This window comes from Chiloscyllium plagiosum, unplaced genomic scaffold, assembly GCF_037043375.1.
Source record: "Chiloscyllium plagiosum isolate Xiang-an unplaced genomic scaffold, Cpla_swu_hap1 HiC_scaffold_23, whole genome shotgun sequence".
Lineage (NCBI taxonomy): Eukaryota > Metazoa > Chordata > Chondrichthyes > Orectolobiformes > Hemiscylliidae > Chiloscyllium > Chiloscyllium plagiosum.
This window is the reverse complement of record NW_028270161.1, coordinates 25,174,205-25,199,273: the sequence shown is the minus strand read 5'-3', so window position 1 is coordinate 25,199,273 and position 25,069 is coordinate 25,174,205. Positions and strand designations below refer to the sequence as shown.

Sequence of the window (25,069 nt, the reverse complement as noted above, 5' to 3'; positions counted from 1 at the left end):
GAGGCACCTTATCAAAGGCCTTTTGGAAGTCTAGGTAGATAACATCCACTGGGTTTCCCTGGTCTAACCTACTTGTTACCTCTTCAAAAGAATTCTAACAGGTTGTCAGGCAGGACCTGCCCTTACTAAATGCATGCTGGCTTGTTCTAATCTGACCCTACACTTCCAAAATTTAGAACTCTCATCCTTAACGATGGATTCTAGAATTTTACCTACAACCAACGTTAGGCTAATTGGCCTATAATTTTTCATCTTTTGTCTTGATCCTTTCTTGAACAAGGGGGTTACAACAGCGATTTTCCAATCATCTGGGACTTTCCCTGACTCCAGTGATTTTTGAAAGATTACAACACCTCCGCTATTTCCTCAGCCACCTCCTTCAGAACTCGAGGATATAGCCCATTGGGGCCAGGAGATTTATCAATTTTTTAGACTTTTTAGCACTTTCTTTTGTAATGGCTACCATACCCAACTCTGCCCCTTGAACTCTAGTTAATTATTGGGGTATTACTCATGTCTTCCACAAGATGGACACAAGGTAAGTTCTTCAGCTTTTTCCTTATCTCCCATCACTAGATTTCCTGCATCAATTTGGAGTGGCCCAATCTCTACTTCTGCCTTTCGTTTGTTTCTTGGCTGTCTAATCACCACCATCCCCCACCCCCCCGGCTAATCTTTCTTTTCTTTAGGATGAACCTCCGTACTATATCCTCAATTACACCCAGAAACTCCTGCCATTGTTGTTCTACTGTCTTCACCACTAGCCTCTGCTTCAAATCGATTTTCTCTAGTACCCTTGTAATTACCTTTATTTAGCTGTAACACCATTACATCTTATTTTGCCTTTTCTCTTTCAAATTACAGACTGAACTCTACCATATAATGATCACTGCCTCCTAAGTGTCCCCTTATTTTAAGATACATTATAAAGTCTGACTAATTACATAGCACTAAGTCCAGAATAGCCTGCTCCCTTGTGGGTGCCATCACAAGCTGTTCCAAAAGCCATCCATAAGCATTCCATGAATTCCCTTTCTTTGGATCCACCGGCAACATTATTCACCCAGTCCATTTTCATACTGAAGTCCCCCGTGATCACTGTGACCTTGCCTTTCTGACATCCCCTATCTATTTCCTGGTACATTTTAAATCTAATTTGTGCCTCCATAGCAGTGTTTGACTGGATACTGTCAGCTACACAGATGTGCAGTCCTCACCTTGAAACCATGTTCACGTAACAGTGATTCCAAATTGGGGTCTCCTAATGATACCGAAGGGAAGAATTCTCCAATGTGTTCCCGAGCCCACCAATTATTGAATGACCTGTGGGCGGGAGGGGTGGACATAAACGGGAGACCATGGAGGGGAAGGAAGAGTGAGGGCAGAACAAGGGGATAGTGGGAGTGGAGAAGACACGTATTAGAAAAAGGATATACGGCATGGTATCAAGCCATTTGTTTCAAACATCCTTACTGGTTTTTACCCACCATCTGATCAATCAGTCCCAAACACACTGGGCACTAGTCCTAGACCTCTTCATCCCCTTGTTCAATTCAATCTCAAATGACAGCAGTTTACTTGCCCTCCAACAGCACATTTTCTCTCTCAATTCCCCTAACATAATGCTTTCTATGTGGCACAATTTCTCTTTCTAACTCATCCCTCAATAATGCATCTGGTCTCACCCTCCCCAAGTGCAGCACTGCAATATCTCTCAGCTCAGCTCCACATATACTTTCCCCACAAGTCCAACACTGCTCAGTTGCTTGAACCCCTTTTCTCACCCACTGCGTCATTCCTCCTTTGCCCCAACCCCACACACACACCAACCACAACTTTAAGACCGTGTGTGATTTTCTCTTTCTGCTCCCACTTCACTTCAGTGAGTGTGCAGGCTTCACCCGGTCCTATCCAGTACCATGTGAAACTGAAAATAACAAATGCTGGAGATCACAACAGGTCTGACGGCATCTACAAGAGACAGCAAGCCAACGTTTCGAGTCTAGATGACTCGTCATCAGAGCTTCAGCATTTGATGTTTTCAGTACAGGTTCCAGCGTCTGCAGTAATTTGCTCCTACCAGTACAATGTGAACGTTTTCTTTCTTTCCTATGCTTGCAACTGTGTCTGGGTTCTCTCTCAACATGATCCCCTTCCACCCAGAGAACCACTTAGGCTGTGTTTTCATCTTGCTCAGCAGCGAACACACACACACACACACACACACTTCATTCCCTACTCCTGAGCCACATTCTCCCTCTCGGGGAATGTATTTTACTCTAAAACTCCTACTTACCTGTGAGTCCCGTACACTGTAAACCAATACTTGTACAGCTGGGCTCGTATGTAAGTGGGGGGCTTGGTGCTGAAGGCATATTTTGTCTCATCCACTTGCACCAAGCGAATGACTAAAAGCAAAAACAAATGAGAAAATAAAGAAGTGATGACAAGCTGGATAAGTGTAACTTTAACACTCTTTTACTGCAGAAGCACCATGTAACAGTGAGAAATACTACGATTAGTGCAAGATGACAGCGTAAGATAGCACAACCAGCATAACGTAACAGTGAGTTACTATAAGCAATTCAGTGCAACAATGAGATATACCACAACCAGTGCAGAGTGATAGTGAGAGAAACTACAGCCAGCTCCGTGCAATGGGCACAAGATCCTCTGCACTCACCATTTCTCTTTCCCTGGAGAAGACGATGGATGAAGCTGGTGAACCAGGGACTGTGCCTGTGGTCACCCAGGGCAGCAAACCACATCTGCCAATCGAGCCTGGGCTGGTGTGGGGCCACCATAGGAGGGGCTACGCTCAGGTTCCCTGGCTTATACATGAATTCAATTTCCTAAGAAAGAAAAAACACTCGGAATACGGGATCAGAAACAATAGAAGCAGCAGAATAAAGGACCAAGGTGGGAGAGTTAATGTCCTCATTCTTAGGACAAGAATCAATGGTGGCTATCTTGCTCAAAAAAGGCGATGATCAAGGGAGCCCTGTATTCCACACACAAGAATGAAGACTGAGGGTGACTGTACTCTACTGATGGGGCCATGACCAAAATAAAACTGTCATTTCTCACAAGGAATGAGGAGGGCTATATCCCATTCTCAGGAAAGAATGCTGGGGTGCTGAGTCAGAATATGACTCTCCAGGAAAACTGCAAGCTGCCCCCTCTCATAGCTTGCATTCTCACCATCTTCACGGTTCACGAATCCTACCTTCCATTTCTGGCCATCGTAGCTTCCTTCCACCACAACCTCTGGACGACCACCAACCCCTGTCATTCGACGGAATAGTCCATAGGAGTTGACTAGCTGGTAACGGTCGACCACATCATACAGCTGGCGAACCTCAGGCCTCAGGTTGGAGTTAGTTTCATACTCAATGAAGGTATATGGTACCTGGGGTGAAGGTAGGACATCAAACTATCAGTGCCCTGAACTCTCTCCCATCAATCACTAATGCACTACATAATATTCATGACAGGTGAGGCTAGGTAAGAATTGTTGGTGGCTTAAATAGTAAGAGTATGGGAAAAGATGTAAAGAAAGGGGATGCTGGAAGAGATTGCATGTGGACATTAGTAATTTATCTATCCAGCTAATTCGACTCCACGTCTTTGGTAATCAAAATTCCTCCATAGATCAGCATTTAAGAAGGAATGAGATAAACAATTTGAAATGAAGAACATGAATGATATGGATTGAATGGTTGGCTTCAGCTGCAGGTTTAGCAGAATTGCAGCTCGATTGGCAAAATAGAGTCATAGGGATATACAGCACGGAAACAGACCCTTCGGTCCAACTTGCCCATGCCGACCAGATATTCTAAATAAATCTAGATCCTATGCCAGCATTTGGCCAATATCCTCTAAACCCTTCCTATTCATACACCCATTCAGATCCCTTTTAAATGCTATAACTGTACCAGCCTCCGCCACTTCCTCTGGCAGCTCATTCCATACACACACCACCATACCACGCATACCAAAAACCTTCTTCATATCCTACCTATCTACAACTCCACTTTCAAGGAACTATGAACCTGCACTTCAAGGTCTCTTTGTTCAGTAACACTCCCCAGGACCACACCATTAAGGGTCTAAGTCCTGCTCTGATTTGCCTTTCCAAAATGCAGCACCTCACATTTATGTAAAACTCCTCGGCCCACTGGCCCATCTAATCAAGATCCCATTGTACTAGGAGGTTACCTACTTCGCTGTTCACTATGCCTCCAATTTTGGTGTCATCTGCAAACTTACTGACCATACCTCCTATGCAAATCATGTGACCCTAAGAGAGAAAATTAATGGCACAGGAGGTGGCTATTTATCCCAATTTATCTGAGACAGCCAACTAAAAGAGCAATTCACCTCATCTCACTTTCTAGCACTTGATTTGTTGCTCTACTGGTTACAAAAGTGCACACATAATTTTGTTTTAATCCGGTTAGGCCCTGAATCACATTCCAGGTAAACAGAAATTCTCGACTTTCCTCTAAAGCTTGTACCAATCATTCAATGCACTGGCTAGTGGAAAACCTTGGAGTCATATCTAAAAAGAAAGTCTGTGTGGTAGCTAATATCTAGGTCCCTTAATTACTGACCTCCCTGCTACTGGAATTAGATACTACCCATTCCATATAGATCTCTCAATTTTATACAACTGAATTAAATTACTCATCAGCTTCTAATGATTCAAAGAAGACAATTCTAGTCTATCTAATCTTCCCTCTTATTTAAAATGAATATTGTCGTTATTATCATGGATCAGAACTGTACACTGTAGACTAGCTGTGGAATAACAAAGCTCTGTGTTACATTGACTTTAATCTCTCACATATCTGTAATCACCACTAAACTGTGATTCAGAGGTGGCCTTGGCACACAAATCAATCTTGAGTATTCACCTATTTCTCTTTAAATATTTCCACTCTCCTCCTTGAGTCAGCTATTCCATAGTCACTATCCTCCTTGAAGGAGAGTCTAACCATGTACTTCAGGAATTTATTCTAACCAAGAATATATTATCAAAGTTTATTCATTCTCTTAGATCAACTGGATTAACCAACTTTCCTGACTTCTCACCGGAGTCCCTAATAACCAAATGACAATTTCAACCTAATTTCGCACTCTCCAAGTAACAACCTTAGTTCTTCAGTATCTGAATAATCTGGGAACAAACATGGCCCAGGCTGAAATAAGGTCATATTCGGGGGAATGAATCTGATTTGACTTCATTAATTTGAACTGTTATTAAAATATTAACTGTGGCTCTTTTTGTAGCAGACCTCTATCAAAAGAATGGGTGCTCAAGTTTCACTCCAGAGACATAAGTTCAAAACTCTTGTGTGAGAGAGTGCTGTACTGGAGGAAATGCTATCTTATAAGTGAGATTTTAAACCATGGTCCTCTCTGTTCTCTCAGGTGCACATTAAAGATTTCATGATACGATTTTAAAGAGAAGTCTGGGATTTTGACCTGTCTAATATTTAGCCCTCATTCATCATTACAAAAACAAGTTATCTAAATTTTTAAAAAAATCTTACTATTGTTTGTAGGATATTGGCTACTATATCTTCAAAATTACAAGTTATTATATTAAAACGTTCTTAATTGGTTGTAGAACACTTATGAATACCTTACGGTTGTTAAAACACCATATGAATACAGTCTGTTACTTGAACTAGGACTCAAATTCTGGAGGGAGAGTCCCAGCTCCACCGTGTGCTCCTCACTCACCAGGCTCACGGCAAACATTGCAGCAGCAGCAACAGTAAACACAGCCCATTGAGAGGTAGCCCAGAGCTTGGCGATAAATCCTCTCACCATGAGGGAACTAGGAAAGAGAAATCGATTTAATGTTAAAACCAGGGGTAGATAGTCAGTGCAACTTGAGGGGTTCATAAACCTAGGGGTTGTGGTTGTGGAGAATCGAGAAACTGTGGGATGGGGGATTTGGGCAACGGGAGCCCATAAACTGAGCACATAACAAGTAAAACAGGAGTGAAAGGGTGCAAAGCAAACTGTGCAAACTGGAAGAAGGGGGATGCAGCAAGAAACCCCATATCTACAGGCTCAGAACATAATAAACCATGAATATGAAAAGTAAGCCCAGTGAGGAGTGGGAAAAGAATATGATGAATGTTTTCTGCAATTTTCTACTTGTGTGGACCCACTCAACTTAATGGGGACATTGATTAGGAAGAGCAGGATATTCTGGCTCATATTTATCCCTTAATCCACTTCACCAAAAAACAGATTATTTGATTGTTTACTTCAGTCCTGTATGTGGGAGCTCACTGTTTGCAAATTGATCAAAGTATTTCCATAAACTTCAAGGACATCCTGTATGATGTATGGTTGGTTAAATTGCTTAGTTAGCAATTTAACGTGAATAGCAAGGGTTCAGCTAAGTCAGTCTTGGTGTCAGTCTCCTTGCTTTGTGGATAGCAGTGGCATTCAACCAACAAAAACAGCATCAGCACGCAATAGGTCAAGGACATGCCTTCAAGCAAAGCACTCATGAAGTAAGGAAGGAAAAATGATTCTAATTCCTCAGAGACACACCTGAGCAGTGATGAGAGTATCTCCCAGGTGAGGGACATAACACCAATCCAGATGGTAAGGGGAGTCACAGTCTTCAGCCATCGTGTAAACTCATGGAAAGTGAAGCCTGGGAACCAAGATGAGGGATAGAGATTTGAGAATAGCCATGCTGTATCTGCTCTGGGAGTGTTTGCCTGCATAATGTAGAGGAATCTCTAATCTTTACCGAACCTATGCTGTGTATGGACTGGAATGCTTGTTGATATAGCAGAGTGAGGTTTACCTTGATCCTGTGCTGTGCCTGTCCTTGGACGTATTTAATACCAACAACTAGATTCTTCAAACTATAATTAGTTTCATTCATAAAATCATTTTTTCAAACAAAAGATTAGTCATTCTAGAATTAGCCTGTACTAATATTTTAGAAAAGCTATCCAATTCACCATTCTCTTGTCAAGCAACTCCCCCTTCAAGCAAGCATCCTATTCTCTGCTGAGTAGTATTACTGTATCTTCTTCTATCACCCTCTGACATAATATATTCCAGACGCTTTACCGATGTGTTAATAAAGTTAAAGATCACGTGCTTTTGAAATAGCCTTCATGACTTTACCTCCCAAGATTTGTGCACATACATCACTAGACTGATGATGCAAATCTTATTTTGTATTGCCTCTCTTCATTGTTCCTCCCAAAATATATGACAACTCTTTTCTACATTAAAATTATTTTGTCATGAGTCTGTTTGTTTTATCAATCCATGCCCTTCTGAAGCATGTTATTTTCCTCTTCAATGCTTATTACATTTCCAGTTTCTTAACTGCAATTTTGAAAACCATTGTTAACATACACTATCACCTCTTTAGTCTGGAATGCTTGGGACAAAGACACTTCTGGATTTTAAAATTTTCTGAATTATAGAATGTCTAACAAACATATGAACTGGAAAATGTGGTGTATACAAATATTTATCTGAAGCATAAATCAGTGATGAAAATTTATAAAGTAGTAATAAAAATTGTTTTATTTATCAAAATATTTCCAGATTTCCACTCCCCCAAAGTAACGTATGAAAGCAACACCGAGGATGCTTGGGTTTGGTCAAAAGGTTTTCAGACTACTGGTGTTTCCAAAGAATAGATTTCCACACTAGAGTGATTACATTATATAATAAAAAAGATAACACTAACTTCTGGGGACAATGTATACTTTCCTCCAGTCTCAGAAACAACACAATATTATTCGCTGTTGACTTGCATCCAACGCTCCTTTATGTCCCTACAATTTCAAAGGCTTTGATTTTGTTAATGAGTCATTTACATGGCACTTTGACACCTATATTCACATCAGCTGTACTTATCAACCCTCTTTGTTGCCTTAAAGAACTCAATCAAGTTCAACAAATACTATTTTTGTGCGACAAATCTATACTAGCTTTCATTTTTTGAAAAACATTATTTCAGGTGATGTGAATGCCATTGGCCATGGCAGCACTTACTGCCCATGCCTAATTGTCCTTCAGAAGATGATGATGTAATGGTTTCTTGAACCACTACAATCCTTTGGGTGTGAGAATGCTCAACCTACTGTTTGGAAGGGATGTTCAGGATTTTGACCCAGCAACACGGAAAGAACTATTAATATTTCCAAATTAAGATGGTGCGTCTTGGAGGGAAACTTACAGGTGGTGGTATTCCCACACATCTGCTGCCCTTGTCATTCTACGTGGTACAAGTTGCAGAATTGTAAGGTGCTGTCAATGGAGCCTTGGTGAGATCCTACATTTATTAGCCCCATACATTGAGATGCCAAGTAACTTTGACCTGGATTGTCATTTTTGAAAGTTTCCCAACTACAGTTAGGCTACTGTCTCCTCTTTACTGTGACATTGGCAGTGAGGTCCTCTTTCATGAAGATGGATGAAAACATTTTGTTTCTCAGTTATGCCCTCCAACCCTACAAGAGAATTTCCTCTCTTGGCTGGTTCAACGCTCACCCTTCCTTTCGCTATCTTTTAACTATTTCTATTTATTATTTTATTTCACTGTACCATTTTCCAGTACTCATATGAAGGGTGCACAAATATATCTGTAGAAGAGACGAACACAATTAAAATTTGTAAATGTAAGGAATCTTAAGTAACGAGAATCATGGAGAATGATGTCTGAAGTGCAACAACATCTGCTGGTTGGTTATGATGCGGGTTGACACTGAGATGGGCAAAGAACCTGAAGTTTGTGTTGCTTATACCTGTTTTGGATTCTATTATCCTTTTCTCCCAGTGGAGACTTAGTCCAAAGTAGTGAATCGTTCCATAAATCAATGTTACGTAAACCGCCAGCTCAGTGAGGCCAATGACTAAATACTGTAGTGTCCGTAACCAACCCAATCCTATAGGGAAAAGAAGCAACAATCACAGTTCAAATGTCAGAATCCAATTACTTTCTCCCTGGACACATATCACGGGATGGTGAGCCCAGGCATGCCGCAGGGACTCACCATGGGTATGACATCAGTCATAAATACCCAGTGTGGATACGTCATCTACCACAGTGTACCTCCCATTGGCCTTCCTCTCTCCTGCCTGATACTCACTCTGAGGGTTTTGTTTCTTGCCTCTCCTGATCCAATAGTGTATATGCTGATCGTCCAGTAGTGACAGCGCCAAAACAATGGAAAGTAGATTGAAGAAATTATAGTTACCGGTGACGATAATTAATACCTGGAGCAAAATCTGCAGATACAAAAAAAATCCATCAGTGAGAAACGCAAATGGAGGCTGGGAGCACAAGCAGGACACCAACATCTTTTGCACAGTGACATGGGAGACTGCAAGTATGATTCAGACCAGAAAATGTCACCTTCCAGCTTATTCCAAACCCATCCCTACCCTCTAAACTTCTTTTGCAATCTTCACCACTTTTTCAGTTGAGAAGTCAGTGAATAGCATGCTCCCCACAGCCCGGATAACAAAAGCATTAGGTGTTCTGTTTAATTCCAAGAACATCCTTCCGCTATTCAAGTTTGGACAGAACTTGGACCTCAAACAGCCACTGGAAAAATCTAAAGCCATGAACTGTACACTCTTGTCCTGTCCCAAGTGCGAGCATAACCAGGACTCTCAGATTTGAACAACTCTTTGTGACATTTCCCAATTTTGGCCACACCATCTTTTGACTGTCTGATACTTCAGTCATGTATCAGAATTTGGTTTATTATCACACGTACTCAAGTACTGGAGCACAGTGAAGGATTTACACTATCGCCCCACATGGCGCCATCTTAAGTACAAAGTACCTCAGTACAAACTTTCAATACAAGATAGAGAAATAAAGAAAAATAAGTTGCAATATCTTACCATCATTCATAGTATCAATTAGAAAAATAAGAAATAAAATTGAAAAAATAAACATTCCAGTCTTTCTGTAAAGGGCAAGCAGTATTTCAGCGCCGGGGCTTCCATTTTTGGTCTGACTGATCAGTCCTTTTGATATCTGCAGAATCTGGGCTTACCTGGGTGTAGAATGCAAATATCCTGAGGTGACGGATTGGAGCAAAGAACAACACAGGAACCACAATCTCCAGCACAAACACAATGACCACGCTGAGCTTGTGAAACCAAGATGGCAGTTGATGTGCAAACCAGGCAAGAGAGGTGGGGATGCACTGAGTCTCATAGTGGTATGTCAGAGCTGCAAGGAGATCAGGAACATAAATTGAATGAATTCTGATTAAACATCACACCTGAAACACTTACTGTCTTCCTCTCTTCACAGATGCTTCAAGACCTGCCAAAGATTTCCAGCGTGGTTTATTAATTTCAGCGCACAGTTGTATACTTTGTAGTGTTTGCAATTGACATTGTCCTGGTTCACTATCAGCATCCAGGTGTGGGTACCATACCCAAAATCAGGAGCTCATAGTTTGTGCCTAGTATTAGTGCCATGATAAAAGAATGAAATCCCCATGAATGGATTGTACAGGCATATCTCCAATCTCCTTGAGGATCAACTGCAGATTGCTATGAGAAAGGTTGTATGAAAACCAAGAAACATTTTATTTTGCACAAAATACAGGACTGAAGAACACCCAGGTTTCGAAAAAATACTTATCCAATCTCTACAGCTTCTCAAAATGCTAAATATTACAAATGGCAAAAACATTGCCCAAGAATATCTGTACTTTTATAAGCTAACTTAACAATTTCTCCTTCTTCCTCCAGACCAAAGGGGTAGCCATGGGCACACGTATGGGCCCCAGCTATGCCTGTCTCTTTGTTGGCTACGTAGAACAGTTGATCTTCCGTAACTACACCTGCACCACTCCCCACCTCTTCCTCCGCTACATTGATGACTGCATTGGCGCCACCTCGTGCTCCCGCGAGGAGGTTGAGCAACTCATCAACTTCACCAACACATTCCACCCTGACCTAAAATTTACCTGGACCATCTCTGACACCTCCCTCCCCTTCCTGGACCTCTCCATCTCAATTAATGACGACTGACTTGACACTGACATTTTTTACAAACCCACCGATTCCCACAGCTACCTGGATTACACCTCTTCCCACCCTACCTCTTGCAAAAATACCATCCCGTATTCCCAATTCCTCCGCCTCCGCCGTATCTGCTCCCAGGAGGACCAGTTCCACCACAGAACACACCAGATGGCCTCCTTCTTTAGAGACCGCAATTTCCCTTCCCATGTGGTTAAAGATGCCCTCCAACGCATCTCGCCCACATCCCGCACCTCCGCCCTCAGACCCCACCCCTCCAACCGTAACAAGGACAGAACGCCCCTGGTGCTCATCTTCCACTCTACCAACCTTCGCATAAACCAAATCATCTGCCGAAATTTCCGCCACCTCCAAAAAGAGCCCACCACCAGGGATATATTTCCCTCCCCATCCCTTTCTGCATTCCGCAAAGACCGTTCCCTCCGTGACTACCTGGTCAGGTCCACGCCCCCCTACAACCCACCCTCCGATCCTGGCACCTTCCCCTGCCACCGCAGGAACTGTAAAACCTGCGCCCACACCTCCTCCCTCACCTCTAACCAAGGCCCTAAAGGAGCCTTCCACATCCATCAAAGTTTTACCTGCACATCCACTAATATCATTTATTGTATCCGTTACTCCCGATGCGGTCTCCTCTACATTGGGGAGACTGCGTGCCTCCTAGCAGAGCGCTTTAGGGAACATCTCCGGGACACCCGCACCAATCAACCACACTGCCCCGTGGCCCAACATTTCAACTACCCCTCCCACTCTGCCGAGGACACGGAGGTCCTGGGCCTCCTTCACTGCCGCTCCCTCACCACCAGATGCCTGGAGGAAGAACGCCTCATCTCCGCCTCAGAACACTTCAACCCCAGGGCATCAATGTGGACTTCAACAGCTTCCTCATTTCTCCTTCCCCCACTCACCCTAGTTCCAAACTTCCAGCTCAGCACTGTCCCCATGACTTGTCCGGACTTGTCCTACCTGCCTATCTCCTTTTCCACCTATCCACTCCACCCTCTCCTCCCTGACCTATCACCTTCATCCCCTCCCCCACTCACCTATTGTACTCTATGCTACCTTCTCCCCACCCCCACCCTCCTCTAGCTTATCTCTCCATGCTTCAGGCTCTCTGCTTTTATTCCTGATGAAGGGCTTTTGCCCGAAACTTCGATTTCGAAGCTCCTTGGATGCTGCCTGAACTGCTGTGCTCTTCCAGCACCACTAATCCAGAATCTGGTTTCCAGCATCTGCAGTCATTGTTTTTACCTTGTCCATTAGCTGGGCAACCTCACCTCACAGAAAAGTCCACAGAATAGGTAATTATTTTGCCGCTTCACTTCAGACACTGTGTTGCTTTATAACTGAATAGCAATACCAACAGTTCACCTCTGACCCCTGTCCCAGTTATAATTCAAGAAGGCATGAGAACCAACAAAACCCAAATGCTGCCCTCTTGGTTATGTGCTTTGTGTATCTGCCCCTTAAGATTGATTCCATAATTATATCATTCAAATATAATCACGTGTAAAACATGTCAATGTTCTCCTGAACCTTGATTGTCTCCAGCTGATGGGAGGCAAAGGAAACACTATTCCGAATATGTGTGTAAACGTGAACAGGATAACCTTTTTTTTGTAACAAATAATATTGAATTAAGGTTGGGAGTGGCAGTCACCCAGTGGTACATTTAGTTGGGGTGGTACTGGTGGACATCTAACTGCAGTAACATTTACTCACCTGTTAGACCCCACCATGTGGGGCATCGACTGGTCAGTTTCACCACGCCTGATGCAAACATGAGCCTGAAAAAAAGCCACCGCACCAGCCAGAACATGACACCATCATGGTGCCGCATAGGGGCTGCACGCCATTTCTTTAAGTGTAGTGGTGCCACCATGATTGCCAGGAATCCAGACTCCAGTAGCAAACTATCCCTACAAAAATCAACGAGGTACTAGTTACTATATACAATTTACCTCTTTACACACTGTCCACTGCTTAGCCCTTGCATACTGTTCACACCTTTACACACTGCTCCCTCCTGACATATTGCCTCTCATCAATACACTTGCACACATTTTGGGAGAAGGTATTAGAGGAGATGGACTCACCACTGAAAGTAGAGGAAAACTTGTCCAACCTGGAGAAATAAGAGATGAATCATTAACACTTACCCAGCGATTGCACCCTCACTGAACCTCTTCCCCCTCCCCTGTTAAAAGCTCAGGCCTGGAACCCATCCCCACAATTCAACCTTCCAAACCTTATCCCTTAGGATCAGCTTTTGCTGCACACAGTTTCTGAAATCTCTCTTACCAGAATTTGTTGCTCTAGGTTTTGCTGTCACCTCACTTTGGAATTTAGTCTTAAAGTCTCAAAAACCATTGGTTCCTGATCCAAGCTACTTGATATACCCTAACTTCTAATATGATGCAAACCTAACCTGTTCCATGTCCATCCCTGGAGTTGACAAAACACATGTTAACTAGCATGGGACAAGCATACAGATGTGGATGGGAAAAATACATAATGCCAATATACATGACACATACATGCTCCCACCAAATCTGTTGTGCCACAGTTGACTCTACTGCGGGGAGAGGAGGAATAAGTGCGAGAAGGCTATTGTAATAGGGAATTCAGTTGCAAAGGGATAAATGTCTTTGTGGTCGCAAACAAGATTCCAGAACAGCATGTTGCCCCACTGAGTGCTAAGAACAAGGTTTTCTTGGAGTGGCTACAGGCCATTCTGCAGTGAGAAGATGAGTAACCAGTGGTAACGGTATACATCAGTACAAACAACTTATCTAAGAAAGGGGATGAGGTCCTAAAAGTAGAATATAAGGAATGGGAAGTTAAAAAGTTGAACCTCAAAATTAGTGATCTTAGGAAAGCTACCACAGCAATGTATAACTCGGAGTAGCAATAGCAGGATATATGAGATGAATATATGACTGGAATGATGGTGCAAGTGGAAGGGGTTCAGATTCCTATAGTATTGGAACTGGTTCTGTCAAACATGGGACCAGAACAAGCTGGATGAGTTGCACCTGGCAGGACTGGAACTGATGACCTTGGGGTATATTTGTTAACTTGGTTGGGGAGGGTTTAAACTCAAATGGGAACCTATACAGGCTAACTGAAGAGAGGGAAACAAGTGTAAAAGCAAACGACAGAATCAGAAACAGGAAAAGTGATAGGTTGAGGATTCAAGCCACTATGCTAAATAATGTAAACAGGAATAAACATGTTAAGAAAACAAGATTTAAGGACTTGTGTCTTAATGCGTAGAGCATTCAAGCTCAAGTGGATGGATTAGTTAAGCAAACAGATATAAATGGATACGTTATTGTGGATTTAGGGAGACTTGGCTGCAGGGTGACCAGGGATGGGAACTGAATATCCAGGGGCATTCCATTTTTAGAGGAAGGAGGAAAGGTGGTGGGGTAGCATGACTAGTTACAGAGTATATTAATGCAATAGGAAGGATATTACCTCTGGTGCAGTGGGATCTGTATGGGTGGAGCTTAGAAGTATTATGAGACAGAAACAATAGTGGTTTGTATATAGATCCCAATACTTTTGCAGTAACGTTGGGGGAAAGCATTAAACATGAAATTAGAGACACAAGCAATAAAGATACTGCTGTAATTATGAGCAACTTTAATCTGCATGTAGATTGGGCAAGTCAAATAAGTAACTATATCAGAGAAGAGGACTTCCTGGAGTCTGCACAAGATGGTTTTCTGGATATATACATTGAGGAACTAACTGGAAGCCAGACCATGCTAGACTGGGTATTTTGTCATGAAAAAAGGAATAATAGGCACTCCTTTGGAAAAGAGTGCTCATAATATGATGGAATTCTTCATTAAGATGGAGAGTGACATATTTGATTCTGAGCCTCGGGCCCTGAATCTAAATAGAGACAACTACCTTGGTACAAGGCGCAAGCCAGCTATGATAAATTGAGGAGCATTACTTAAAGGGATGGCAATGCATAGGCAAGGGCAAACATTTAAAAAATACATGAAGGAACTGCAACAATTCCACTTTCTTATCTGGCACAAAAACAAAACAAGAAAAATGGCGCTGTCATGGCTAAGAAGGGAAATCAAGAAGAGCATTCGATCCAAAGAAGGGGCTTAGAAATTGGCCAAAAAGAGCAACAGACCTGAAGATCAGGAGCAGTTTAGATTTCAGCAAAGGAGGAAAAGTGGAGTATGGGAGTAAATTTGCAGGGAATTTACAAACTAATTGTAAAAGCTTCTATAGGTTAGTAAAGAGAAAAAGATTAACAAAGGCAAATGTTAAGTCCTTTACAATCAGAAACAGGGGAAATTATAATGGAAAACAAAGAGATAACAAACCAATTAAGTACATATTTTAGTTCCATCTTCACAAAGGAGGATACAAATAATGTTTCAAAAATATTGGGAACACATGGTCTAATGAGAGAAAGGAACTGAAGGAATGTATGGGGGTCATTGATGGGATTAAAGGTCAATAAAGCCCCAGAGCCTGACAACCTTCACTCTAGCGTACTTAAGGATTTGGCCCTACAAATAGTGGATGCATTGATGGTCACCTTTCAAGATGCTAGACTCTGGAACAGTTCCTATAGATTGGAGAGTATCTAATGTAATCCCACGATTTAAAAAAAGCAGGTAGAGAGAAGACAGGGAATTATAGAACAGTCAGTCTGGCATCAGTAGTAGGGAAAATGCTACAGTCCATTTAAAAAGATTTAATTGCAGAACATTTGGAAACAAAATGACAGGATTGGACAGAGTTGAAATGGATATAAGCAAGGAAAATTCAATTTGACAAATCTACTAGAATTCTTTTGTGATGAATTCTTTGAGAGTTGATAAGGGAAACCAGTGGATGCGGTCGACTGGAGTTTCAGAAGGTATTTAATAAGGTCCTACTTAAGCATGTAAAATCAAAACACTTAGGAATGGGGCTAGAGTGCTGACTCAATAGAGGACTGGCTGGCAGACAGGAAACAGGAGGAATAAAAGGGTCATTTTCTATGAGTGACGGCCAGTGAGTGACTAATCGGGTACTGCAGGGATCAATGTTTGGACCCTATCTATTCATTGTATAAATGTAATATCTCCAAGTTTGGAGATGACAAAATTTGGTGGGTGAAATGTAAGGAGAATGTAGAAATGCTTTGGTGTGCTTTGGACAGTTTGAGTGAGTGGGGTATGGTAGATGAAGTATACAATGCAGTTATCCACCTTATTAGCAAAAATTAGAGGGCGATTAGCTGATAGACTGTGAAAAGTTAAGTTGCAGTAAAACCTGGGAGCCCTTGTGTACCAGTCACTGAAAGTAAGCATGGAGGTGCAGTAGGTCGTGTAAAATGGTTTGTTGGCTTTCATAGCCAAGGGATTAGAGTACCGGAGCATGAATGTTGTGCTACAATTATACAGTGCATTGGTGGGACCACACCTGAGATATTGTGTGCTGTTTTGGTCTCCTTATCCTTCAGGATGTTCTAGCTAAGGAGGGAGTGCAACAAAGGTTTACCAGATTGATTCCTGGGATGGTAGGACTAACGTATGAAGATAGCCCTGATCAGTTAGGACTATAGTCACTGACATTAAAAAGAATGAGGAAGAACTCAGAAACCAATAAAATTCTATCAGGACTACACAGGGTAAACACAGGAAGGATATTCCCAATGATTAGTGATTCCAGAACCAGGGGTTACAGTCTAAGGATATGGAATAGGCCATTAGGACTGAGGTGAGGAGAAAGTTCTTCATTCAGAGTGGTGACTATTTGGAACTCTGCCACAGAAAGCAGTTAAGGCCAAACACTGAATGTTTTCAAGGAGATAGATATTGTTCTTAGGGCTAATGGGATCAAATTGTATGGGACAAAAACATAAAAAGACCACTGAGTAGGATGATTAGCCATGATCATATTGAATGTAAGGCTAGTTCAAAACGGCTAAGTGGCCTACTCCTGTTCTTATTTTCTATGCCAGAAGTGACTTCACCTGACAAAGTGTCAATGCTCTGAAAGCTGGTGATCTCAAATAAATCTATTGGATTATAACCTGCTGTCATCTGATTTCGGACCTCGTCCATCCCAGTCCAACACAGGCACCTCCACGTTATGCCTATCTTCTATGTTTCGATATGGACACCCACCTGGTAAACAGATAAGTAGAGGATCCAGAGGCATGCAAAGACGAAGCAGTCTCGGAAAGGTTTTGCCACCAGAGCGATGACGGACAGGCTGACCCCCAGTAAGCAAATGAACTCCATGCCTTGTTCAGTGTCAAGCCCAAGCCAGGGGCACAACCACAGTAATGTTGGAGAATCTGTCAGCTGCTCGACCAGTGGCTTTCCAGTGAAGGGCAGCATCCTGCGGACTGGTAGAATTCCTTCCTTTCCATAGAGTCCTGTCAGAAAAACAAAAGGTCACAATATTATTAATAATAGAAACAAGCATGGCTTGCACCATAGGAGCCCATTCAGTCCATCACAATTGTGTGAGCCAGAGTATTATCTGGTCTAATCTCAATTCTCAATTAAATCGCCCCTCAGCATTTTTTTGTTTCAAGCCACTTTAACTTATGAAAGTAAAATAAAGAGCTGTGAATGCTGGAGACCTGAAAAAGAAACTAAAACAGTCATTCTCTGAGAAACTCAGCAGGTCTGGTAGCATCTGTGGAGAGAAAACAAGAGTTAACATTTTGAGTCCAGTGACTCTTCTTCACAACTGCTAGCAGCTCTGAAAAAGTTGGTATTTATGCTGATGAAAGCATGGCTAATGGTGGAGGTGGTGAGCAGATAAGTGGAGACAGAGTCCAGAGAGATGAAACAAAAAAAAGATAGGCAGATAAAGTAAGCTGAGGAAGGCAAGCTAGATACATGGTAATGGGGGCTGTAAGTAGTAAAAAATGGATTGGCTGTGCTGGAAGCAACTAATTTCATGACAGAATCTGGGTTGGGTGTAGGTAATAGACAAGTAAGATGCTAGATTAGATTACTTACAGTGTGGAAACAGGCCCTTCGGTCCAACAAGTCTACACAGACCCGCCGAAACGCAACCCACCCAGACCCATTCCCCTACATTTACCCCTTCACTAAGATTACGGGCAATTTAGCGCGGCCAATTCACCTGACCTGCACATCTTTGGAAACTGGAACACCCGGAGGAAACTCACGCAGACACGGGGAGAATGTGCAAACTCCACACAGTGTGTCACCTGAGGCGGGAATTGAACCCAGGTCTCTGGTGCTGTGAGGCAGCAGTGCTAACCACTGTGCCACCTTGCCGCCCATGTTGTTCATGCTCTGAAATTATTAAACTTGATATTGAGTCCTGATGGCTGTTACGTCCACAAATGGAAAATGTTGCTCCTACAAATTGCATTGAGCAATACTGGAGCACTACAGCAGGCCTGAGACAGAAATATTGGCCAGGGAACATTGTGGTATGTTGTAGTGGCAAGAAACTGAAAAGTTCAGGATGATTTTTACAGACAGATACAGATGTTTTGCAAAGTGGTCATCTGGTCTGTTTCTCCTCTCCCTAATATAGACGAGACTGCTATGCAAGCGGCAAATACAGTAGATTAGATTGAGTGCAGTGCAGGTAAATCATTGCTCATATTGGCCGGTGTCTGGGGTCTTGGATAGCGAGGTAAACAGAAAAGTGTTGCACCTTCTGTGATTGTATGGGGAGAGGGTGTGGGGAGTGGGAGGAATTGAACCAGGTTGCCCTTGAGGGAATGGTTCCTGTGGAATGCTGATGAGAGTGATGGAGACGATGTGCCTGGTGGAGGTGGAAATGGTGGCTTATGATCCTTCTGATGTGGAGCTGGTGGAGTGGAATCTAAGGACCAGAGGGACACTATTGTAGCTGTGGGAGGGAAGAGATGGGGTGACGGCAGAAGTGTTGGAAATGGGTTGGACATGACTAAGGAATAGTAGTAGTGAATATTTAGTTAAGGAAAAAGGTGAACATTTGAGGTCCACCCTGTGAAAGGTGGCATCACAGAACAAATGTGATGGACAACTTGGAGAATGGAATGAAGTCCTTACAGGAAACAGGGGTGAGGATATATAGTCAAGAAAAATGTGGGGTTCGGTGGGTTTGTAATGGATATTGATGGCCAACCTATCTTGAAGATGGAAACTGCGATATCAAGGAGGGAACAAAGGAGTCACAAATGTATTCGTGGTGCTGCTTCCCTCTTTTGTCTGGAATTGGAAACATTTATCAATTTTGCTTCCAATTTCAGCTTGTCCAGTTCTGCCTCTTCTCTTCCATTCCTCAACATTTCTGGCCATTTACTTGTATTTCCTTGCCTTGTTAGGCTTCTCCAAATGCTTACCTCTCACCTGTCCACACGAATTCCACTTTCCACTTTTCTACCCACCTGATCAGTTCATCAATATGTTTCTGCAATCCACAGCTTTCGACTTGACTACTAACAACATGATCAGTCTTTGTATCAATGTAAATTTTTTACTCTAAATCAGTGATTTTTAACACAAAAGACAAGTAACAACAATAAACCCTGTCGGACACAGTTGGAAAAGGACTTCCAGTTACAAAAACAACATGGATAATCATCCTTTGTTTTCTGCCCTAAGTTAATTTTGGATCCAACTTTTTATTTGAATCTCATGGTTTTCACTTTTGTGGCCACTTTGCATTGTCAAAAACCTTCCCAAAATTAATCAGTTGTGCCACTTCCTCAAAAGAAAATTCAGTAAAGTTAGATAGATTTATCATTTCCTCAACACATCTCTGCTGACTGACTTAAATAAATGTGTCTTTTAAATGACAATTTATATTGTGCCTCAGAGATTTCCCTAATAAATTACCCAGCACTGAGTTTAGGATGACCTGCCTATAAGGACTTGATCAATTCTTTTCTCCCTTTTTAAACAATGGTGGAACCTTGGCACTCCTATGTTTATAACCAGAGATTAGAATTATTATGGCGAGATCCACCATAACTTTTTCAATTGCTTCTCTGAACAGCCTAAATGTACCTAATTTAGGCTCAGTGATTTACTGACTTTCAAAGATTACACACCTCTTGATATTTCCTCTCTATGTTTATTCTATTCAATATTTTATATTCTGTAACTACTCAATCACTTCCCTTTTTGTGGAGGCGAATGCAAATTATTAATTAAGAACCATGCCCTTGACTTCAGCCTCTACACATTTTACACCTTTTTAGTCTCTAAACGGCCCTACTCTTTTGGCTATCTTTCTGACCAAAAATTGTTTTTTTTCAGCAATACTTTATATATTGACAAACTAGCCGTTAAAGTTCCTTCTGTTTGCTTTTCAAATGTCCTGTCTAGGTTTGCCTCTGACCTTGCAACAATTCTCCCAGTTACTGTGTTCTTGGGCTCTCCGTTTAACATAAGCTTTCTTTTCTGCACGATTTCTGCCTTGCATGCTGTTTGTCATTTAGGACAGCCTGTACTTGTGAATTCTACCTCTGATTGGCACGGTGGCACAGTGGTTAGCACTGCTGCCTCACAGCGCCAGAGACCCGGATTCAATTCCAGCCCCGGGCAATTGTCTGTGTGGAGTTTGCACATTCTCCCAGTGTCTGCGTGGGTTTCCTCCGGGTGCTCCGGTTTCCCTCCCACAGTCCAAAGATAATAGACAATAGGTGCAGGAGTAGGCCATTCAGCCCTTCTAGCCTGCACCGCCATTCAATATGATTAGATTAGATTAGATTACTTACAGTGTGGAAACAGGCCCTTCGGCCCAACAAGTCCACACCGACCCGCCGAAGCGCAACCCACCCACACCCCTACATCCACCCCTTTAACCTAACACTACGGGCAATTTAGCATGGCCAATTCACCTAACCCGCACATCTTTGGACTGTGGGAGGAAACCGGAGCACCCGGAGGAAACCCACGCAGACACGGGGAGAATGTGCAAACTCCACACAGTCAGTCGCCTGAGTCGGGAATTGAACCCGGGTCTACAGGCGCTGTGAGGCAGCAGTGCTAACCACTGGGCCACCGTGCCGCCCACATGGCTGATCATTCCTAATTCCTCTTCCTGCCTTATCTCCATAACCCTTGATTCCACTATCTTTGAGAGCTCTATCCAACTCTTTCTTAAATGAATCCAGAGACTGGGCCTCCACTGCCCTCTGGGGCAGAGCATTCCACACAGCCACCACTCTCTGGATGAAGACGTTTCTCCTCATCTCTGTCCTAAATGGTCTACCCCGTATTTTTAAGCTGTGTCCTCGGGTTCGGCACTCACCCATCAGTGGAAACATGTTTCCTGCTGCCACAGTGTCCAATCCTTTAATAATCTTATATGTCTCAATCAGATCCCCTCTCAGTCTTCTAAACTCAAAGGTATACAAGCCCAGTCGCTTCAGTCTTTCAGTGTAAGGTAATCCCGCCATTCCAGGAATTGACCTCGTGAACCTACACTGCACTCTCTCAATAGCCAGAATGTCTTTCCTCAAATTTGGAGACCAGAACTGCACACAGTACTCCAGGTGTGGTCTCACCAGGGCCCTGTACAGCTGCAGAAGAACCTCTTTGCTTCTATACTCAATCCCTCTTGTTATGAAGGCCAGCATGCTATTAGCCTTCTTCACTTCCTGCTGTACCTGCATGCTTGCCTTCATTGACTGGTGTACAAGAACACCCAGATCTCTCTGTATTGCCCCTTTACCTAAATTGATTCCCTTGAGGTAGTAATCTGCCTTCCTGTTCTTGCCACCAAAGTGGATAACCATACATTTATCCACATTAAACTGCATCTGCCATGCATCTGCCCACTCACCTAACTTGTCCAGGTCACCCTGTAATCTCCTAACATCCTCATCACATTTCACCCTGCCACCCAGCTTTGTATCATCAGCAAATTTGCTAATGTTATTAATAATACCATCTTCTATATCATTAACATATATTGTAAAAAGCTGTGGTCCCAGCACGGATCCCTACGGTACCCCACTGGTCACTGCCTACCATTCCGAAATGGAGCCGTTTATCACTACCCTTTGTTTCCTATCAGCCAACCAATTTTCAATCCAATCTAGTACCATGCGCCCTAATTTTACTCACTAACCTCCTGTGTGGGACTTTATCAAAAGCTTTCTGAAAGTCCAGGTACACTACATCTACTGGATCTCCCTCGTCCATCTTCAGAGTTACATCCTCAAAAACTTCAAGATTAGTCAAGCATGATTTCCCCTTCATAAATCCATGCTGACTCTGTCCTATCCTGTTACTACTATCCAGATATGCTGTAATTTCATCCTTTATAATAGACTCCAGCATCTTTCCCACCACTGAGGTCAGACTAACTGGTCTATAATTTCCTGCTTTCTCTCTCCCACCTTTCTTGAAAAGTGGTATAACATTAGCCACCCTCCAATCCTCAGGAACCGACCCTGAATCTATCGAACTCTGGAAAATAATCACCAACGCATCCACGATTTCCCGAGCCACCTCCTTCAGTACCCTGGGATGTAGACCATCAGGCCCCGGAGACTTATCAACCTTCAGACCTAACAGTCTCTCCAACACCAAATCCTGGCAAATATAAATTCCCTTAAGTTCAGGTCCTGCAGCCACTGCTACCTCAGGGAGATTGCTTGAGTCTTCTCCAGTGAACACAGATCTGAAGTACCCATTTAATTCTTCTGCCATTTCTTTGTTCCCCGTAATATATTCCCCTGTTTCTGTCTTCAAGGGCCCAATTTTAGTCCTAACCATTTTTTTGCCTTGCACATACCTAAAAAAGCTTTTACTATCCTCCTTTATATTATTGGCCAGTTTACCTTCGTACCTCATTTTTCCTCTGCGTATTTCCTTCTTTGTAATCCTCTGTTGCTCTTTAAAAGCTTCCCAGTCCTCCATTTTCCCACTTATCTTTGCTATGTTATACTTTTTCTCTTTTAACTTTATATGTTTCTTAACTTCCCTCGTCAGCCACGGCCGCCCATGCCTCCTCCTGGGATCTTTCTTCCTTTTAGGAATGAACTGATCCTGCAACTTCTGCATTATACTCAGAAATATCCAACATTGTTCCTCCATGGTCATCCCTGCTAAGGTATTGCACCATTGAACTTTGGCCAGCTCCTCCCTCATAGCTCCATAGTTCCCTTTATTGAACAGAAGTACTGTTACTTCCGACTGTACCCTCTCCCTCTCAAATTGCAGATTGAAGCTTAATGTATTACGGTCACTACTTCCCAATGGCTCCTTCACTTCGAGGTCTCTGACCAATTCTGGTTCGTTACACAATACCAGATCCAGAATTGCCTTCTCCCTGGTCAGCTCCAGCACCAGTTGCTCTAAGAATCCATCTCTGAGGCACTCCACAAAGTCTCTTTCTTGAGGTCCAATACCATCCTGATTCTCCCAGTCTACCTGCATGTTAAAATCCCCCATAACTGTAGTAACATCTTTGCGACAGGCCAATTTCAGCTCCTGATTCAACTTACATCCGACATCCAGACTATTGTTTGGGGGCCTGTAGATGACTCCCAAGAGGCTCTTTTTACCATAGTATTTCGCAGCTCTATCCACACTGACTCTACATCCCCTGACTCTAGGTCCCCCCGCGCAAGGGACTGAATATCCTCCCTTACCAACAAGGCCACCCCACCCCCTCTGCCCGTCAGTCTGCCCTTACGATAGCACGTGTAGCCTTGAATATTCATTTCCCAGGCCCTGTCCACTTGAAGCCACGTCTCAGTTATCCCCACAATATCGTATCTGCCAATTTCCAAAAGAGCCTCAAGCTCATCCATCTTATATCTAATGCTTCGTGCATTCATGCATAGTATTTTTAATTTGTTACTGCTCTCACCCTTCCCATCAACCCCTATTTCACTCAACCTTACAGCATGATGTGCAGGTTAGGTGAATTGGCCGTGCTAAATTGCTCGTAGTGTTAGGTGAAGGGGTAAATGTAGGGGAATGGGTCTGGTGGGGTTGCTCTTCGGGGGGTCGGTTTCCACACTCTAAGTAATCTAATCTAATGTAATCTCTACCGGAGTGTATTTGTGCCAAATCCTCCATGTATATTTCTCACTGTTCTAAGACTGATTTATCCTTGAATAGTTGTTTCCAGTCTTTTGCCAAATCGCATCTTATGGCTTTTACTTTTATGGCCACTTTGCATTAGAAACTTGTCAAAAGCTTCCCCAAAATTAATAAATTGTAATACTGCCTCAAAAAATTCAGTGAAGCTAATAACTTTAATAAAATTGGCCTTAGGATAAGATCACAGAAGAATGTCAGTGTATGTGCATGTATTTCCAACAAGCATTTCACCTCGTGACATTTTCCAGTGTACTCTGTGTAACCCTGTACATCATTCCCTTCCAAAATAATAAAACTTAATTCTTGAATATCTTGATTGAAACAGTCTCCACCACTCTCCTGGCAGTCCTTTGCAGACCCTTACAACTTGCTGTTTGCAAATGCTGTTCCCCATATTTTTCTTGTTTAACAATTACTTCAATCCGTGCCCTCTTTTTCTTTATCATTTCAAAAGGAGAAACAGTTTCTTCCTATCAATTCTGTTCAGATACCTCGCGATTTTGAATACCTTTATCAGATCTCCTCTTATCCTTCCCTTCTCCAAAGGAAGCAGTCCTAACTTCTTCAAGCTGTCTTCATAACTAAACATAATTGCAGTGGAATCAACCTCCTAAGGCTCAGTGTCTCCAATGCCTTCACATCCTCCCTCAAAAGTAAAATCACCATTGTCTTAGAGGACCATACGACTGTTCTCTCATGAGAGAGACATGACTGGTCGTGAATTTAACCTGAAGATCAACATGTCTCAGGCAAAGGGAGAGGTTGAGAAGCTGGTACCTTCACAGTAACCTTGCTTGTACGCAAATGAATCCACACTGGTGGGGTCACACTGCATTGTAAGCCAGCCATCCAGCCAACTAAGCAAACCAACCCATTCTTCCTAAACCGCGACACCAGAAAATTGTCACAGTAATCCAACTGAGGCCAAA

The 25,069-nt window shown here is 42.7% G+C and overlaps 1 protein-coding gene across 1 annotated transcript in view; it reads right to left on the bottom strand.

The window, feature by feature from the left end:
* The window catches only part of lmf2a (lipase maturation factor 2a), a 32,210-nt gene that overhangs the window by 4,986 nt on the left and 2,155 nt on the right, over positions 1-25,069 (bottom strand). Inside the window, exons 2-13 of the mRNA XM_043713886.2 lie at positions 17,223-17,476; positions 13,167-13,195; positions 12,793-12,989; positions 10,068-10,246; positions 9,150-9,288; positions 8,805-8,945; positions 6,577-6,682; positions 5,749-5,845; positions 3,227-3,409; positions 2,684-2,852; positions 2,297-2,408; positions 1,218-1,323 (exon numbers count right to left, since the gene is read on the bottom strand). Coding sequence (XP_043569821.2) covers positions 1,218-1,323; positions 2,297-2,408; positions 2,684-2,852; positions 3,227-3,409; positions 5,749-5,845; positions 6,577-6,682; positions 8,805-8,945; positions 9,150-9,288; positions 10,068-10,246; positions 12,793-12,989; positions 13,167-13,195; positions 17,223-17,476 — 1,712 coding nt within the window. The remainder of the gene's footprint in view (positions 1-1,217; positions 1,324-2,296; positions 2,409-2,683; positions 2,853-3,226; positions 3,410-5,748; positions 5,846-6,576; positions 6,683-8,804; positions 8,946-9,149; positions 9,289-10,067; positions 10,247-12,792; positions 12,990-13,166; positions 13,196-17,222; positions 17,477-25,069) is intronic.